Consider the following 20,109-nt stretch of genomic DNA (forward strand, 5'->3'; position numbering starts at 1 on the left):
CCCCATCCACCATAATACCGTTTTTCACGTTTCATTCTCCCCCAGCGTCACGACAGACTGCGCAATCACAAAGGCCCAATTAGCCGAGAGGGGGATCACGATTTTGCTCGGGGGACCGACGGGCCAATGGCGTCGGGCGGCATTCGGCAAGGGCCTATGGGGCAGCGGCGCAGGTGGGTGGGACATGGCTGTGGGGCGGAGGTGACACAGTGACATGGATGGAGAACGGCCCCGTTGTTTCTGGTCATTTGTGTCACCGAAGTTTTGATTGATGACCGTCGGGATGTTTTTCCCACTCTCCCTTGAGATTCCCAGCTCTCTTGAAGGGGGTTTCCACAACGGGCCCCCAGCCTCAAACCCCTACTTTAAGTTTGGCCCTTAGCCCTATGCCACACAAACACACATCTACACACACATACACACACTTAGTTTTTGTTCCATCTGGGGGCCCCAGATGGCTGCTGCCCACACATCTGTATTGTGAAGGACTAAATATAGGCCATGTGTGTGTGTCTCTCTTAGTATACGTGCACATGTGAACCTGCATCCATACATGTACAGTATCTCCAAGAGTCTAACAGTGGAGAGGAAAATGGAAAAGACAGGAAGAAAATAAAGCAAAGTACATACAAACTAGCCAAATGTAAATGCGTGCATGTGTGCGAGAGTGTAAAGAGAAAAGCCCGAGGGACGGTAGGTGTGTGGGCGGCTGAGAGAGATGAACAAAAGAAGCAGAGAAGAGAGATGAGGAGCAGCGCATTGCCAGTGAGGATTTGATTGGGTGGGTGGGTGGCGGTTGTGTGTGTGTGTGGTGGTGGTGGTGGTGGGGAGTGTTGGGTGTTGAAAAAGGATCTTTCCTCAAAGCCTCGCTAAGATATTCCTGGAGCGAGTTAGGGTTTCATTTGGCTTGCAGTCCTGTACCAGAGTGGAGCTCAAACCTTTTAATATTCATGCGATTAGACTGATATTCTCCAGGTTATGTGACAGATAATAGTCATATTTTCCAAATCTGCACAGTGTGAGTGTGTGTGGTTCAACTCCTCGGGTCGACAAAGCGTCATTAGCATGTCAGAGGCGTTTCGTGTGTACCCAGTTCTCTTCATAACAGCTGCTAGTCTGGCGAATTACTCAATTCATGTGTGTGCGTGTGGACTGTGCATCCGCGTTTATGCACGCGTGTTCAGTATAAACAAAGGAAGAAGCGAACAGAAGGCTTCATCAAAAACACCAAAACACCAAAAGTGTGTGTGTGCATGCGCGTCTGTGTGGCGTGCATCGTGTGTAACTCTGATGACTGAAGAAATCTCCATCAGCATCATGCTTCAGAGTGTATACGTGTGTGCACGAGGAGTGTGTTTTGTGTGGTGTATGTTTTTGTGTGACTGCATAAACATGGTGTCAGAGTGATGAGATGTTCTCTCCATCCATCTGTTCTGCTGGCATTTACATCTTCAGAGGGCTACAATAGAGGGAAGACGGATAGAGAGAGAGAAAGACAGACAGATAAACAGTTGAGCGAAGAGATTCCATAATATCGTCGGTTTTCTCTGTCACTCAGCGGAGCAGTAACAGTTCTCCCAGGTCACCTGTGGAGCTCTGAGGCTCTGTTCCCATGTGATCTTTTAACTTGTCTGAGGGTTTCGAAGTATCTGCGAAAGAATATGTGATTGAAGCTGTGGTGTGTCTTCCTGTGGATGTGGTTACGAGCCTCTGAGTGTGTGTTTGTGCCTTTGCGGACATACTACGAAGTGTGTGTTTGAGAGAGGAAGAGAGAGCAAGAACTCATTGTTCTGTTCCTCCTTATCTACCGTCTCGGCAGAGAGCCCATGCCGTTTCCCCCCTCAGCGATGTGACCCGGCTGTGATACCACAAGCCCTCATCTCAGCAGATAACAGACCACCCTAAAAATACTCCTCTTTCTACCACTCTCCTCTCTTCCCCTCTGTTCTCCTCACCTCTTCTGGCTCACTGTATCCTCCGGAGTCTCCCTGGCCAGGAGTTAGCTCTGCCAGACTGAAATACCTCTGGGCACTTCCTGATGCCACAGAGGTCTTTTAATTCTATATTTTCCCCTCCTTTTCATCTTCCACTACTCATTCTGTTGGCGGCCGTGGATGTTACAGCGTCGGCTCGAACAGCAGAAGTGCAGCTCGGACTGTTACATCACAAGTTTTCTTATAATTTTCCACAATAATTCCTCATCCCCCCCGCAGCTACTTCAGTCACCCACACTCTGGACACACAGGGCAGATGGGATGTAGGAGGAGACGGTGAGGACAGAATCTGCCGGGCTCACATAATTATACATCAAGTAATTTACCATAACTCCTTAATAAAATATTGAAGAGTGCATTGTTTTCTGCGCCTCCCGGGTTTGACAGTCTGGAACGATGCTAATTATGATAAACTAGGCATTATTTTGAAGATCATGCTACAGCCAAGTGCTTGGAGAGCTTTTTCATCTCTTCCCTTAATGCCTAATCTCCCCTCTGCTGTGAAGTGCTTTTAGGGATACTGACAATACCCCTTTCTGTAGTTTCGAGGAAGTTTCTTGCTAATTTAAAAGGCTTTTATTCCAAGATCCTCTGCTACATTTGACATGCGGGGTTAGGAAGCTGTCGTCTTTGTTCTTTGTTTGTGTGCGCATGCATCCTCTGCCTTTTTTTTTTTTGGTCCAAACCCACGCAGGTGACCAGAGGGGGGCCTTGTGTGGGTGGACAACTCAATGGTTACCCCCTCTCTTTACCCTCACACTCCCTCCTCCCCCCTCCCCTTCCCTCTATTCTTGCTCTCTGTCCACCAGTATGAGTGGGGGTGGGGTGGGGTGCAGAGAGAATAGTACCCACCCTCAGGCAAACACACTGTCCACAATTTTGTAATCACCAAGTGATTAACTGTTAAAGCTGCACTAATCAAAAATGGTTATATTAACAACAGGTCAAATAACTGCATTATTTGAAAGCAGTCACTAGTACTGACAACCCCACAGATAATTTTCACGGAGTTCCCCTCGTTTTAGCCTCTTTCAGCTCATTGTTTTGGTTTTACAACTGACAACTGTGGTTCAGTCTCACTGCTCTCATCAACATTATTTGAAACAGCAGCAGGCAGCCATTTTCACCATAAATAAATAAAAGTTAGATATAGATAGAAAAGCAAAAAAGGAAGTGAATGGTGGACTTAAATTTAGTTCAACTGTTAAAACATCTGTGTAATGGCAAGTGATTGCTAACATGTTGTGTTTACAGTTAGTTACACTGCTTCAAGTGGCCAAAAAAAAAACAAAAACAAACAAACAAAAAAACAAAAACAAAAAACAACTGCTTTAAGTCAAAAGCTAAAAATGATTTGTTAAATAACAATTTAAACAATTAATAGATTATGAATTCCAATTAATTTTCTGTTGATCCACCAACTGATCGTTTCAGCTCTCAGAAGAGTAATCAAATCAAAAAGTAGTTTAGGGCTGTAACTTCACAGGAAGAGGTGTGTGTGTGTGTGTGTGTGTGTGTGTGTGTGTGTCTTTCACAGAGGAAGACAGGGCAATGATAAGACACCATGTTTTAGAGAGGATTATCTGGGATTAAACTGTCAAACCAGACTATTGTCCAGTTTATCACATTACCTTTCCATTTATCAGTGCATGCAATAGGTTACAGATACCTAAGCAAAAACAGAAAGAAAGAGAGAATAAAATAGAAACCAGGATATTAACAGCTGGCCCTAATCTTATGAAGACATGGTCCCACACTGTGTTTCTGACGTGTGTTTTGCTGTGTGGGAGATTATTAAGGTGACCCCCAAAATATCACCTTTGTACTGTTTATTTAATGCTTCTCTGTTGCTAAATGACTCTGTATGGCACAGCTGAAAACATGCACTCTACAGTCTGATTTGCATTTCACATATGACCAGCAATCCTCTTAAGCTGATATGACAAATATTCAGGTTGCTGTGGGACATTTGGCTTGACATCCTTTTATGATGTCTTACTTGACGCCCATCAGTGGCTCATACCAACACTGCCCCCCTATGGGTGAAAGTAGCAAAAACTGCTGTTGGACATCATCAAATGTGGCATGAGTTTGTGTGATGTGCTAAATTGAGATGTGTGGGCCTGACTGCCAAGTGGGAGGACAGAGGAGGTTTCAAGGAGGGCACAAGTTGGGCAAGTCATAACGAGAACACAATGAGTCACGGTCTCAGACTCTCACAAAATGACAAAGCTCAGAACAGTCGAAACTAATTTAGACTTACTAGATCAGACAAGGTGATGTGTAGGCTGTAACAGACAAAAAAAATATTGAAGTGTAACTTTATCAACTTAATATCAATATAGGCACAACATAGATGTTTAAATCTGCCAAATCTATCGGCACAGGAACAATTATAGGAAGCTGTGATTCCTTATGACAGTTGTTTCCATAGAAAGAAATACGATACAAACCTTATAAACACGATAGCAACAGTAAAACGTCAATTCAGCTAATTTCTTTCCTGTCTAAATAATTATAGTGGACTTCTGTGTACTTAAAGCTGCATTAATTTAAGTGGAAGAAAAAAAACTTACTATGAAGTTGAGTCATTTCAGTTAAATGTCTGAGGGCGCAGGAGATGAAAATTCAGCTAATTTCTGGCATGTACACACCTATTAATCACAGCTACAGTTTATGTGGTGAGATGTTGGAGACTCATTCAACTGGCAGGCCTGTCTCCAGCTGTCTGGGTGCCGTGACGACAAGAATCTGTGCTTCTGGAGTGTCCTTGAGCAAGACACTGAGTCCCTATCAGCTACAGTGGCCCTAATCTGTTTCTGGCACCGTGAAAAGGGCGATTTCTCTCTGAAAAGGGCAACCAAAAAATAGATTTCTCCTTCAGGGATCAGCTGAGTGTCACTCCGAATGGAGCAGGATCTGATTTTCTCTTCTACCTCTATGAGAGAATGATCTGGCACAGTTTAGTGGCAAAATGCAATGCACTCACTTACTGTATGTAGTGTAACTGGGGTAACAGAAAACCCGTGGTGACTGTACAGCAGCCATGATTCATGACTATGGCAGAAGCTTTCACAGTATTTTACTCAGCAAGAGGTGTTGATTTTTACAACTAGTCATTTGCAGCTTGTACATGTAGTTGTTGAGACATACAGTACACAACAGAGCTTTTACAACTTAAGATTTTGTGCCTATCTAGGTCAGCTGAGCAACATTCGGAGTTGTCAGCTTTCTGCAGCCTAAATAGGTCAGGCTAACGAGGAGGGGGGTTTTGACAAGCCTCTCATACTCCATCAGTTCTCACCACAAAACAATCTCAAGACTGCTGATAATGTAAAACACCCTGACTACAGCTTTAAGCTACAATGTCAAATTATGACAATGAATATTACAGTCATTTTTGTCACCACCAGAAAGTATACGACACAAGATAAGGCCAATATTTTGTGTCCTGAATTTAATTTAGGCGTAGTTATCCACGCTTATGCACCGAGAGCTAAATATGCCGCAATATACTGTGGCTTTGGAGAAATCTAAATGAAGCGAAGAATGTGTGATGATTAGAATCGGTTGTGCTGTAAGTTCACAGTGTGATTATTAACCCAGAAAGCATAAATATAGATGAGAGCCCAAGGAGATTATATGAACCTAATGCATCAGTGCACCAGTTCCATGGAAATATTCTCAGAGGCCTACACAAACAAGTCATGATGTTGCGTAGAGGAAAGCAAAGGTAGAGCCTTAATTTATAATCAGTGCAACGTCTGCAACTTTGGCAGCGATGATGTAATAGTGGGCTTCCTGTCCTCAATTTAGGAGCCACAGGTTAAAAAAAAAAAAAAGAGTAGTGGCATAAGTGTATATATATATGCGTAGGTTATTTATTTAGTAAATTCTCCGCTGTTGCTCCACACTGTCAACATGGATCCCAGAGGTATGATCACTTTGACAATCATTCTCCTCTTCTTCATACACGGTAACCTCAGTCCAGCTCCAGCTGCCCGTAAGTTTGTTTCATCACATTTAACTGCTCTTCAGTCAGATTAAATTACAGTATATTTTATGTAAACTGAGCTAATTAATAATGAGGTGTGTGTTTGTGTGCAGTGGGTTCCAAAATGAGCAAATCCTGTTGTACGAAATACAACAGGAGTCCAGTGCCTGTCCAGCGTATAGTGGGCTACAGAGAACAACGCTCAACGGAAATGTGCCGCATGGAGGCAATCATGTAAGACTCTCTTCTACTAAAACATCACATCTCCAATCCTCCGATCCAATTTCTGAACGTAATGAATATGAAGAATATGATGATCATAGCATGTTTATGGGTTGGTAAAGTGATTGTATTGATTGGATTTATTCCAAATATTAAAAATAAAAAAACACTGTTAATAATAATAGTTATTTCATTAAAAATGTGGTTTTGTGGGAAGCAGCACTAATGTTGTTTTTACAATACAGCAATTAGTCTTGTCAACCACAATATTCTGCTGTCAAAACTGTCTGCATTTCATACCTTTAAACAGGCGGCTGTTTGGTCTGCCCCATATCTCAATAAATTATGTTTATACATTATTTGTTCTCAATCTGTCTGGTCTTTAAGATTGACAAAATCTAATCAGACAATTACACAAATAGGTCTGGGCATCAAACCAAGTATCATTACAATCAGATATTCCATGATTCAAATCATATAATTTTAGAGGTTTTATTTAGAGTTCAAATAAATCACAGATGCAGTTGAAACTTGGCTTTACGTAGATGACCAGAAGATGTGTCTGTAAAACTTGTTTAAAGTTATCAAAAATAGAGTATCTGTATCTGTATTGAAAGTACAACACTTAAGTATAAAACAAACACTAAATGACAGTTATAGCACACGAGCACGCACACGTATAACTAAACAGTGATACAGAGCTCTCCACGTGTGTCTGACAATGGGTCTCACTATTGCAGTTTCCTCACGGTAAAGAAGATTGAGATATGCGCAACTCGGCAGGATGAGTGGGTGAGGAAAACTCTGGAATCACTCAGGTATGAGAGTCCCACTCACTTTCCAATACCAACTAGTTTCAGCTTAGATGTGTGCTTTAAAATGAGGACAAGCTCTGCGTGCGAATGGGATTTTCTTTTGTTTTTGGGACTTTGAGTAAAAACTATTCTATTCTATTTTATAGTACCAGACTGAAGAAGATGTCCAAGACTGGTCCAGCTACACCAAAGAAAAAAGGAAATGAAAGTGGATCTATCATCACTACCACAGAATCATTCCTCAACAACACTGAAAGTTTCTATTAGTAAAAGAAAAAAAAAGAGATAGAGGTGGTGGCCTTAGAGAGTTGCTGTTAAATAATTCATAAATTCGAGTGCCAATTTGAGAGAAATTGAATCTACTGTACTCAAATTATGTTGGTGATGTTATCTCTGAAAAAGTAAAAGAAATGGTTATTTCTTTCATTTGCCTTAACATATGCAGGATCAGCCCTAATACTTCATTATCATGAAGGGGAACCTGAGAAGAACAGCTTTGACGTAGATTAAGTACTTAGCCATGATTTAGTGAGATTTTTTTAAATTGTGCTTTTCTCACTATGCTGTTTCCTTCCCTGCTGTCAATCTGCTTAATCATGTTAATCAGCCAATGTAGAATATAATCATGAACAAATAAATTTTCTTGACAATAATCCAACATTGTTGTCACATTTGTTTTATCAATGTACAACACTGTTTCACTGAAATGAGTCATATAACTTTCAATGCAGCTGTGGGGCTAACAAGCTTTTAAAATGAATCACAGTGATTAAAGTATGATTCAACCAGTCATATTATAACATATCATCAAGTAGCATTTAATAATTAATAACACAGTTTTGGAAGGGAAAACCCCTAAACATTAAAAAAAAAAACGTCTCAACAAGCAATAACAGAAGGCCGCTGCCTGAGTTGACTGCTGCTCAGCACAGTGCGTGTTTTTGTGCCGTGATGTGTGTGCCTGGTGCATTTAGTGAAGGATGCTGCCAGCACATCTGCTGGAAGGTGTTTTGATGAGCTGTCCTGCCCTCCGAGCTCATGCAAATGCATGACATGACTGACAGGGAGGCAGTCTCTTATGCTATTTCAGATCAGCACCCCGAGGGGTTAGTGCTCCAGTCAGACAAGGTGACTCCCTCAATGACACACTCCTTTCAAGGAAGCTGCATTGCAGTAATTACAAATCCCCACTAGATGGCAGAATTGATCTGTAAGAGTGCAGGCTCTGTCAGCGACGGTATGAGATCTTAATGGTCATTTGACGAGCACAGCTACCTTTAATTCAACAAACAAGTGGTCCACAAGAGGTGTAGATAGTGAAAAAGAACATTTATTTTGTTTGTATCAAACAGCAGACATCTCTCAGCTATAATACTTTGTACTGCACACCATGGACATGTTTTGTATCTTTTACCTCTGTTAAGCCTTATGTTAACTGAACAAATAGCACAGACAGGAAATTATAAAGAAGGCATGCAAATAAATAATAAATATTAAATATCACAGAATAACATCAGAAAGCATTTTAAATATTTTAAATTAGTTCAATATAGTTGGCAGCAGATATTTATGAGTGCTTTCTATTGGCTAGAGGTTGTAGATGGAGTAGTCATCTTCTTTGCTTTGCGGGCCTCTCTGTAAAACACAAAAAAAGACATAACAGTCAAAATAAGGCTTTGAGATGTTCCAAGACAACACATCAAAGTGTTGTTTAACATGATACCTCATATCTGGAAAAAGCAACTAGCATAAATAGTTAATTCTGGAGACTGACTGAGGCCTACTCACTCTAGCTCCATGATCTTCTCAAACACCCACTCCTGTTTCCAGTGGCTGCAGACTTCTCCCTCTGTTGTCTCAAATCTGTGTGGAAAAAAAAAAGAGTTCAGTTCAGTAACAATATCCAAACCAGTTTTTATTCAGGAATTTGCATTTTCAACTGTATGAGAGGTTAGATTATCACTTTGTTTAATACACTAAAGAGGTGGTTCTTACATGACGGCATTGACACAGGGCAGGTTCTTCTTCTGTATCCTGTAGCCAAGGATGGGAGCCGTGACGTTTGCGACACTGACCTCAGTGCAGCACTTGGAAATCTTTATTGGCGCTAAAAACAAGAATTTGCTGTTATGAGTTTTTTCACTACGATAAAATTCCTTAAAGTAATGATGTTGCAGCATGTGTGCTCCAGCTGTCCTGGAGCAGACTAGCAGTGTAAAAAAGTCAACTTACCAGCATTTGTTGTGTAAATTGCCAGAACTCCGACGAGGACAGCCAGACATGCCAGTCTTCTGATGCACAGCTGCATGGTTACTGCGTGAGATGTTCCAGAGGATATTTGCAGAAGCTGAACGGTGGATCTGGCAGATGGGAGAAGACTGATCTCCTCGGACCAGACCTCCACATTTTATACTTTAAAAAGAGGAACCGGGGATATCTAACCGGATGAACTGTCTCTTCGGGCTTCCTACAGTGTGTGTGTGTGTGTGTGTGTGTGTGTGTATCAGGGTGGGGGACACACATGGATGACACTATAGTTTATCATTTCCTTTTTTGCAATTTCAGCATGACACTCAAAGTGCTGATAAAGAAATGTACACAAATTTTGTCAAAAGCCATTCTTGAGAACTCATTTTTACTACCTTGTCTTTTACTTTTATTATTGTTAACTACTGGTAAAACATTTAGAGTAAACACATTAACATACAAATGATAAACTTGCTGCAATCCACTAATGTATGGGAAATAAATTACAGCAGATCTAGACAATTTGGTTGACTATGTTTACTAGGATAGTATTCATAAGATCACATTGTGCGAGTTTCAGCCGAATGGTTGAGGCTTGTACCACATGAGCCTTAGTGCCCTGAGCAGCTGGTCCCTGGATCGACTCCTGGTCCGGCTGGACCTTTACTGCATGCCATGGAAATGTGACTGTAAATGCATCTGACAATGTGCATTAACTCTGTAATTGGCTGGCAAACAGTCCATCTTGTACCTGGTCTCTCATGTAATCCATGCTGGGACATACTCCAGCCCAACAGGACCATGAGCAGGTTAAGCAAGAATAGAGAGTAGATAAATACACCGGGTGAAGGGCATTTATATTATATTTAATGTTCTTTATCAACCTGGCTGGTTATTAGATATACATATTATCTCTGTCTTGTGGTCAAGTGTAATTATTGCACTAGGTTTAAATCCTGCTGATTTCATCAATAATGTAAAGGACAACATCATGTGCTGATCACTCGACCCAATGTGTCATCTGTCTCTCTTCGAATCCCTTGTCTTTTCTCTGGTGCTGACCATGATGGTCAGTGCAGGGGCAAGAAAAGGGGAAGGAAAGCAATCCTAAGGCTTTCCACCACAAACCACAGATTTCCGAGCATCCACCACCCAAATTTGGTCATTTGTCCTTGCATGCTCTGTCACTGCAGTTACAAGTCTCAACTTGTTCAACGTGGGTCAAGGAGAAATGTATTTCTTTGTATGCGCAATGTCCAATTTATTTCAAACTTGGAGGAAGTGGTTTTTCCACTTACAGATTAACTTGCAGACTAATAAAAAGCTGCAAAACCATATAACTGACCAAAAAAGCAAGATTCAGGTTCCTTGCTGCCGGTAAAACAATGTTGCCAGTTATTCATTGTCCTACAACACACAATTTGTTTCAAAAGATTAATTGATTTGCTCTGTCCGGCTTTCATCTGCTTTCAATAATCATTCATACATTTTCTTTTTTTTACATCAACGCTATTCGAATTCTCTATTCTTAAATATTACTTAAATTAAATCTCCACCTACAAGTCTCTGGCACAGTATTCACCTCCACACTGGACTCAAATTAAGGTAAAGAAGAAGAGGAAGACCACATTGGTATGAAGCCTACTTTACACCCAAACTGTATTTCAACCACAAGACAGATCACAGTCCTGCACTCTTCTGTATTTCCACTGAGGTGTATTATATATGAAGATTGGTGTATTATATATGAGCACTGTGGTGATGGTCCCCACCGTCAATCAACTGTAAGTTCAAAAAAGACCAGAGTTGATTCACAGTAATAAATGACACCAAAATGCCAACAGCCTGAGGATTGTGTTGCAGTGTTTTCATGTCATGTCTTCTAGCAATACATTCAAAAACTGGCTGTGAAAAAGAAGAACTGATCTCAGACTTTTTTCAGTCTGAGTTGATGATGTCCGGAGCACAATTTCACCAGAAAGCTTTTTTTTGAGGGAGGGTGACCTATTATCCTCTAATACTGAAGTGCTTCTACTTCATTCCACAGAAGCGTGCCCTATGCCAGAAGATGAGGTTGAAAGGATTTGCTGATAATAAAGAAAAAAGATAAAAGGAAAATGACTGCATAGTTTATGTGGTTTTAGATTTCTCAGAAATGTATACTTGGGATTTAGTTTTCTTGATATTACGACAGACTTTAATTTGACACCTAAGGAACTAATTTTGTACATTTCATACAAGATGTTACAGCTAGGGCTGTCACAATCATGAGATTTTAGTTGATGATTAACTGTGATTCAGGATTGGTCTTTTTCTGTTTTTTAATCCCACTATTATAAGCCTAATCATATTTTAATAGGACACATAGGAGGTATGGCTATTAAATAATGAGACTGCATTTATGAGAATAAAACCACATGGTTCACAGTCACACCGAGTGATATATATATATATGTATATATATATATATATATATATATATATATATATATCTGCTGTAAGTTTCCAATAAGTGACGTCATTGCTAGCAACGCATTAACTTGAAATTTTTGGTCAAATTGAACAAAACAGCAACATACATTGTATGGGGAACACTGCATGTCACATGCACATGTGTTTGAATGGCACAAAAAAAATTGTGAAGGCAGAGAGGATATCCAAGACGATGAACATTCTGGGCGCCCATGCACATCCAAAACATTCAACAAATTGAACAAACCATTCAAAATGATCGACGACTCAGTATAAGAATGATAGCAGATCTGGTCTCCATTGATAAAGAGACAGTTTGGCAAATTTTGCATGAAAATTTGAACATGACAAAGGTGTGTGCCAAAGTTGTCCCAAAACTTCTGATTCCTGATTAAAAGGAAAAGCAGTTTCTGGCCCAAAAACACATCACAGTGCGTAATCACCCTCCCTATTCACCTGATCTAGCTCTGTGTGACGTTTTCCTTTTTCCTAAGATCAAATCTGTGCTCAAAGGAACACGTTTTGAGTCTGTGTCAGAAGTTAAGAAAAGTCTGAGACAACTGTCCCAAGAAGACCTACTGTACTGCTTTGATTAGCAGAAAACCTGAATGCAGCTGTGTGTCGATGCAGAAAGAGAGTATGTTGAAGGAAAAACACATTGAAAAATGTTTATGTTCAATAACATTGTATCACAGCATTAGTCTTGTTATTTAATAGCCATACCTTGTACACCTTAAGAAGAAAAAGAGCCAATTGTTGGCACTGAACACTGGAACATTTAATAAAAATTGTGTTTGCCTTTTACCTTTGTGAACAATAATTCCACGGGGCATATATGACACAAATGACAACTTAAAGAAATCACTTTAAGTGATCAGTAATCACAGGTACTGATAATCTCTGCACAGTTAGTTACTGTCACAGAATTAAAACGTGCCAGGTGATTTTTCTCTCTTTCAGCACAAGCTCAGTGCATGATGGGATATACTGCTTGGTTAGTGACCATCAGTTGTACACTACTTTTCACAATGCATAATGGGATACTATGAGTCCACTATACAGGACATAATAATGCTGACTATACATTCGAACAGCACTACAAAATTGCAAACTTTCCATATATTCCACTATATAGTGAGTAGTGAGTGATTGTGACCCAGCCTATATTTCACAAGATTTAGATTTCACCAAACTATAATTTCAAAAGTTGCTGTGTTATAGAAAGACTTGGGCCTTGCAGTAAATTTGATTGATGATAACCTAATTTTAAATGATATTTGTAAAACAACCTGCATTCAAATGACATATGCTTCCACTGCTCCAAAATCATTAGTGATATTGCATTTATCTAAAATCTAATCATTTTAAAAACCACGGTTAAAATAATCTGTATTAATGGACTTCAAAACATACAGCTTTATACAGTAGACCGTTAATCCACCAGCTTCTGTTGGCAGGCATGTCAGCTGATATTGAATTACACAGACTTTACCGGATTTTTCTTTTTTTTTTTTTTAATGAAACATTGAAATTCCAGGTCAATGAAAAGCAGAAATGATAACTCAAAATGAGGAAGGAAGCATTAACAGTGTGCTCTGCTTCACTTAAAGGAAGATACAATTGCGAAACATGGTTTGCACTTTCTGAACTATATGTTAAAGAGAGTCCCTTTTTATTTGCCTCATTTATCAAGTTTTATTACGAGGATTCATCGAATTAAAGAGTCCAAGCAGATTGCTCCACTGCGTCATGACTTCTCTCATGTCATTATCTCTATGGGCTCCAACTTGCTGCCAAATGATGGAGCAATATACTACAAGACTTGGTAGCAAGGCCTTACAGTGCCGCAGACCTCAGCACTCTGGCAGTCCAACTAAGGGATATCAGTGATTAATCCTGAGTCATAATAACGGGCTGTCATTAAGAAGGGACAGGTTAGAGTCAATTAAACATAATAGACCGATCTAAAAAAAAAAAATTCCACTTACATTGTCATTTTTAAAAGTGACAGAACAACATCTGTGGTCACTGACTTTAAGATAACTTCTACAGAGACACGGTGGCTGTAGGAGAGCTGGATTTCTGATTTCATTTTAGCTTTTGAGTTCACTTTTGTCACTTTATAAATATAATCTAATTTTTCTACAGGATTGGTTCTCATGAGTGATTCCCATTTCATGTTCTGCATTATGAGAAGAAAATAGTCTTCTTAGTCATTCCCACAGTTTTGCCTCATCTGAATAAGAGACAGGGACTCACACACAGCCAACCACTCTCCCTGTGCTGCCTTTCTACAAACTGGTGACTGATTAAAGAATGTGTTGGAGGCCAATGAAACTGTAAAACAGAGGATAGGGAATAAAACTAGTGCTTTATGAAAGAGTGAACAACTCCTTCAGATGAAATGACAAAACACATTGTACACCCTTGCCTTCCAAAATCACAGACTGTTGATGGGCCTTTTCTGATCTGATCTACTATCAGCACAACAACATGAGTCATCATGTAAGTGCCTTCAAAAACAGTTGCATAAAACAAGCTGTAAACACAACATGCTAGCAAACAGTTGCTCATTTACATAACCAGCAGTTAAGGAGAGGCATAATTTTTCATTTGGAGTCCGCTAACGGCTAAATGCTCCAGTATGTTCACCAGCTTGTTGCTAACTGTGTCTTTAAACCTTTTCCACTGAATAAAGCGCTGCCTGTTGTGGCTGAACCCGTGGCTACGAGAACAGTAAGACTGAACCAAAGCAAACAATGAGCTGAAACTTACTGTAAACCTCTGTAATGCACATTCAGTTTTTTTAAGCTTACCTGGAATCTTACAAAATCAGGCAAGTCCGAGTCCGAGCCCAGGGACAGTCCCTGGCTTCCTCCTCCATGCAGAGTTGGTCAGCTGGCCTCTCGCTCACCATAGCGTCTCTCTGACTCTCACTTTGACTTTGACTGTTAAAAAAAAACAGAGTAACCACAACATACAGTAAGTACAGCCACTGTTCATTTCTGTTGTATGAATATACAGAGGTGAAATGTAAAACACAACATTTCTTCTAGGTCTACTGATTTAGACTTTCAGTCATTAACATTAACGTAGTTAGCTTACGTTGTGGTAAGCTAACATTAGCATAGGACTGGTACTTACCAAACGGTTTTTCATTAAAAATACAATAAATTCCAGTCTTCCTAGTGGGCCTAATGGACCACAGTATCGCATAACGCATACGCTTTGTCCTTAGTTAACCTTGACGTTAAAACTTAAGAGTAAAATGGCAACGTTTGCTCTCACTAGTTTTACCCAATCAACATCCATCTCGTATTTACTCGTTTCCTTCACCTGACAGACGTGTTTACATGTGCAGCAGCCACTGTTGGACATTAGTAAAAGTGCAACCATACCATTTAAAATTTACCTGTTAATGTTACGGTCATGATAAGAATAATGATAAACATTAAGCTAATTAAGTATCAGTGCACCATTTCTCTTGTGGTTTTGGCAAAATGATCCTCACTCCTCTACCAGATGTGTCTCTGTTTTTTTAGTGACCCAGTTTTGTTCAGGACTTGGGCGCTTGTGGCATGCACTGCATTTACCACACATGCATGCGTTTCTTTATGTAACTCCTATATACGTGCTACTATATCTTCCAGGTACCATAACTGCACAAGTGCATAGGAAGCCATAACGGAGTCTCTGCTGCCAGGCTCTTCCTCCTGTGCATGAAAGTACAGAGGTGACCACAAACCATGCGGGTTTCAGTGGAACATAACAACATCTGGCTGTTGTAATCAGTGTATGTAGTGCATTTGTGTTTGTGTATAAAACCTCAGATGTTTGTGCAAATGCCATGATACCAACAAAGTGGCATATATCTTCTCTATCAATGTGCATTGTGGTTGCAGAAATGAGTACATGAGCGTCAGTAGCACGAAGAAAAACCCACCTCAAAAAAAAGGAGAGAGCTTCCGTGTTAGAAAGCGAGATTGATTATTTATTTATAATACAGGAAATCACCTTAACCTTGTAGCTACTTATAAGGTTTTCCCTTCGCGTGTGAATCTTGTTTTAAGATTCCTCTGAGTTATACAAGTTAGCAGTGGACATAATGGTTTATACTAACCACATCTCTGGTTGCTAACCTTTTCTCTGGTTGCTTTGTCATCAGCATGATAATAATAAAGTTAAAAGTCTGTGTGGAAAAGTGTCAATAAATGTGCAGTGATCCCTTTAAAGTACAGTGTAGTGAAGCAGTGATATCATCACTTTCACTGACCATGAAGATTACAATCAAGTGCCTCGTGTTACAGGTCTGGATGTTTCACGTAATTTCCACATAACTATTTGAATTTTAAATATTATAATACATGCAAAGACCACATTCTCCTGCAGTGGAAAATGTATTGACACCCTCAGACCACCAGATATGAGTGAGTGGAGGGGCAAAGACCGCACTGATGAGCTGCTGGAGGAGGAAATATGCAGTCTACTTTCCACCTGTGTGCATATCTGTGGGTGCAGCACGCTCCAGTTGCAAGTGGCATAAATGAATGTGTTTGCTGTGTTGGTGGGTTTAAAAAGGGCTTGCAGTGCAAACTAGACATCATATCTGTTTTAGCCAGAGACACGCAATGACAAGTCTTGCCTTTGTCTCGCTTTTACTTGTAACTGCCATGGTGTCCACAACCTCAGCGCAAGGTAAGGACAATATGAACATTTTTATGCACATCCGTGTTATTCCATATACAGTGCAATGTTGTATTTAATGTTAGATGATGATGATGATAATGATGGAGTCTTGTGTGTTTTTTCAAAGGTGGCTTAGCAAGTTGCTGTTTGACAATTTCAAGCACTCAAATCCACCGAAACATGCTGAAGAGTTACTACATCCAAAGTCAACCATCATGCCATCTACACGCAGTAGTGTAAGTCAGCAAGCCATTCTGTGTCAGATTTGTGTGCATATTTGTCACTACATGGTCTTGGGTCTTTTGATACCAACCAAAAGTAAAATGTGGAACACTTACGGACAGTTGTTATTCCAGGATTTCTAAAGTTTTAAACAAAAACTTTCTCCTCAGAAATGTTGCAACATGTTACTAACTGTGTTTTTTCTGTGTTGTGATTTTCAATAGATTCACCACGCTGAGGGCCAGGAGAATCTGCTCTGACCCCAAGGGAATATGGACACAGACAAGCATGGCCTTCATTGATGGAAAGAACTGGCACCTCCAACGTATCACCACACACCAACGCCATCACTGACACAACGTCCACTTTCACGCAAAAATAGATCACAATTGAAACGAAAATGTCCTTTTGCTATACTGTTTGAGATTCACAGACTTTGAATGTTTCCTGTAAATACCTGACCTAATTTTAGTGAAGTTAAATATCTCATAAATATATTATTATTGTACATAATATCATATTTGCTATGTTGTGTAATTTTCATTTCTATTATGTTAAACTGGTTTGTATGTAAATATGTAAATTACCTGTTACTGTCATTGTACAGTGACACTGAGCAACATTAGATAATAAAAATGGTCATAATATAACGGCTACGTTCTGGTAATCGTGAGTTACAGAATACAACATTACTGTCTAAGTGTGTGTTTGGAGAAAAAGCAAAAATACTGTATCGCAGCATCTAGAAGCTCATTCAGCCACTGTATCACCTCATCTCTTTATATGCTTCACATCTCTGTAACAAGATCATAAAACAAAGATATTCACTATAGTAACATAGTTGAGTCTAAGAGCAGCGCCACTGTTAGTTGAATGAAAGATAGTAGAGATTCTTGTTCTCATGTGTAAGGGGGGTGGAGAGAATATGTGCAGAAACTGTGTGAAATAAGTAAAAATAGCTCCTAAAGTATTCCTTTATATCCCCATAATGTTGGATTTGTACTGTATCAGTGTTCATGGGGTTTCATCACAAGGTAGATTTTGTCCATCTCCAGTGCATACAAGTGATACACAGTATACTGTATGAAGTTATACATCTTTTGAGGTGAGAGATTTAAAAATATATTTAGCATAACATACATAACAGTGTCACCAGGTGTGAGGTCAAAGCTTTGTGACTCAGTGCCCTCAGAGCTGTTCTCTAACCACATACAACCTTTTAATACCGCCCTCATTCAGCATACTGAAAACCACTGCATAAAATGTCATCCCCAACACAAACATTTCTTTAATAAAGTAGTACACTCAAATCTATTTATCAAGACCATAGCTGACTCATTCAAAGTCTAGTCAGTTTAATCATTTTTGCCTATTCCTAATGGCCGCCATTTTCCATCTCCCCCAACTCTGATGGTGTGACGTGGTGGGCTTCAGGCTGACCAGGTGGAAGTTTTAGGGGCTTTCAGATCACATGTTTCCATTAATTGGTGCTGCTAACTAAATGATGTGTGAAAAAAAAACAACGGTCGTTTACTATGTGTGGGTTGAAAGAGAAAGTACAGCTCAGTCTCAGTGCGCCACAGCTGGGGGAGGCGCGAGGGGCTGAGAGAGGAGAGTGTTTGAGGTTGATGCAACGTTTGCTCAGAACCACAGTGTTATGGGTTTTCCCCATCCATTGCATAGTAGCCTACCACTGTTGCTACTTGTATGACTGAGCTGTTCACATACTGACTTTTTATCAACGTGATATACAATGTGATATACAGTAAATATTAGTGTGAACATGCTAGTGTGATTTAAACCTGTAGGTATAAAACTACTAGACAAGACCAGACTTCTCTGTCTTGTTCTAGGCTCAACAATGCTGCGTTTTTGCATATATTTTCCACTGGCATATGTGTCATTATGGTGTCATCATTAACCACTAAATAAAAGAGCATCAGACAAAGTTCATTGTAACATGTGTTGTCTTTTTGCAAAGCATTGTGGGATCCTCAAGTACTTCACATAGCTGCAATCACAGATAGTGAGAGATTATTATTCATGCCTTAACATGACACTTGAACGGTGGGAGAATGTATATTTACTTTCTGTGTGTGTGTGTGAGAATATGTGAGAATGTTCCCATGCCCCAGTGACTTGAGTTCAGTTTGATGTTGTGAGGAGTTGAAAGAAATCGTGTGAGATAGCGTTTTCCTCCTTTTAGGTTAACCACAGAACACCTCTCCAGTGCACACGTACCTTATGTTACGGACAAACACACACACACACACACACACACACACACACAGGTAATGTCAGAAGAATCACTCATAGTCACTCATAGTAATTATGCAAAAGACAATACAGATATTACTCTGTACATCTGTGAGTGAGTGCACTATTGACCCCAACTCCATAAATGGAACTTCCTAGTTGGCTGTCTAAACTTAAATACAGGTTTAAGTGTCCTGGGTGTCTTTGTCCAAAATACCTCCATAATGTATCACAGTGTCTCCTCAGAATAACTTAAATGCTATAATATCTATCTTAAAAATCATATACAGTGTCTTTTGATTTATATTTTATATTGATAGTTGATTTTTTTGGCAACATGAGAGCAGCACAACAAGCTGTAAACACAGCATTAACTTATTACCTCCTGGTTTACATGACAAACAGATTAGCAAAGAGTTTATTTTTTAAACATCAACCAGACATGGAGCTACATTAGCATTCATCTGGAGTCATGTTTCTGGCCACCTGATGAATGTAAGTCCACCATTCACTGTCTTGTGGCTTCTGTTTTGGTCTCTACCAACCCCTTAGGGAATATGTGGGTCTTTAGTGACTAAATGCTTCACTATGTTCACCAGCTAGTGTCTGATTTTTAATACTGGGCAGGTAGAAAAGTGCAAGAAGTGTTTATCAGAGCTTCTCTTTGCAGTAAACAGCTGTTTGATGCAGTTGGAGACAGGGTAGATGAGAGAGTGAAGCTAAAGGGAACTGTAGTCAAGTGATAGCTGTAGATTCATCATACAGGCATCACATTTCACATCGCACATAGTGTTTTTTCTATTCTTAATATAAAATAATTGATTAGTGTAGCTTCTAAAGAGTCTTATGTTCTAAATTAATGTTGTTGTCACCAACAGACGTAGTTGACGAAAGATTTTGTCACACTGTGTTTACTTTTCTTAGAAGAGAGGACACAGTTCTACTAATACTCTTCAGCTGAATTAGGCAGCCACAAACATTTGCTCACACACAGGCATGCCGAGCCCTCAGGATGTGGTGGTAATGGTGGTAAAGCAGCCCCTCGGTTTCAAATGAAACCAAACACTGAAAACCTGAAAAAGAGAGGCATCAACATAACACAAATATCAAACATACCATTTACTACGTCAAACTCCACATATATACATTTTTTAATAGCTACAGACAGTTAGATACTGGAATTTACAAACTAAAAGCCTGT

The 20,109-nt window shown here is 39.8% G+C and overlaps 2 protein-coding genes across 2 annotated transcripts; one reads left to right on the plus strand and one right to left on the minus strand.

Annotated features, from left to right (window-relative positions):
- The first annotated feature begins 5,838 nt into the window (after positions 1-5,838).
- ccl20l (C-C motif chemokine 20-like) lies at positions 5,839-7,683 on the plus strand. Its single transcript, XM_018676984.2, has 4 exons — positions 5,839-5,997; positions 6,102-6,222; positions 6,951-7,028; positions 7,172-7,683. Exons 1-4 carry the CDS (start codon positions 5,916-5,918, stop codon positions 7,290-7,292), a joined length of 402 nt encoding a protein of 133 aa, XP_018532500.1. The 5' UTR covers positions 5,839-5,915; the 3' UTR covers positions 7,293-7,683.
- Positions 7,684-8,335: 652 nt separating this feature from the next.
- Positions 8,336-9,424, minus strand: LOC108883626 (uncharacterized). Its single transcript, XM_018676985.2, has 4 exons — positions 9,258-9,424; positions 9,021-9,132; positions 8,814-8,888; positions 8,336-8,660 (listed from the first exon to the last, which is right to left on the minus strand). The coding sequence occupies exons 1-4, from the start codon at positions 9,331-9,333 to the stop codon at positions 8,606-8,608; spliced, it is 318 nt and encodes a 105-aa protein (XP_018532501.1). The 5' UTR covers positions 9,334-9,424; the 3' UTR covers positions 8,336-8,605.
- Between the last annotated feature and the right edge of the window lie 10,685 nt (positions 9,425-20,109).

Source organism: Lates calcarifer, linkage group LG4, assembly GCF_001640805.2.
Source record: "Lates calcarifer isolate ASB-BC8 linkage group LG4, TLL_Latcal_v3, whole genome shotgun sequence".
Classification (NCBI taxonomy): Eukaryota; Metazoa; Chordata; class Actinopteri; family Centropomidae; genus Lates; species Lates calcarifer.

What these genes read in the sequence shown, in the direction of transcription:
- LOC108883626 (XM_018676985.2), bottom strand. Translation starts at nt 9,333, where the DNA reads ATGCAGCTGTGCATCAGAAGACTGGCATGTCTGGCTGTCCTCGTCGGA. An exon ending in CCCTGTGTCAATGCCGTCAT is followed by an intron (nt 8,889 to 9,020) that starts GTAAGAACCACC and finishes TTTTCCACACAG; the next exon opens with ATTTGAGACAACAGAGGGAG. An exon ending in GAGAAGATCATGGAGCTAGA is followed by an intron (nt 8,661 to 8,813) that starts GTGAGTAGGCCT and finishes TGTGTTTTACAG; the next exon opens with AGAGGCCCGCAAAGCAAAGA.
- ccl20l (XM_018676984.2), top strand. Translation starts at nt 5,916, where the DNA reads ATGGATCCCAGAGGTATGATCACTTTGACAATCATTCTCCTCTTCTTC. An exon ending in TGCCGCATGGAGGCAATCAT is followed by an intron (nt 6,223 to 6,950) that starts GTAAGACTCTCT and finishes TCACTATTGCAG; the next exon opens with TTTCCTCACGGTAAAGAAGA. An exon ending in AAAACTCTGGAATCACTCAG is followed by an intron (nt 7,029 to 7,171) that starts GTATGAGAGTCC and finishes TCTATTTTATAG; the next exon opens with TACCAGACTGAAGAAGATGT.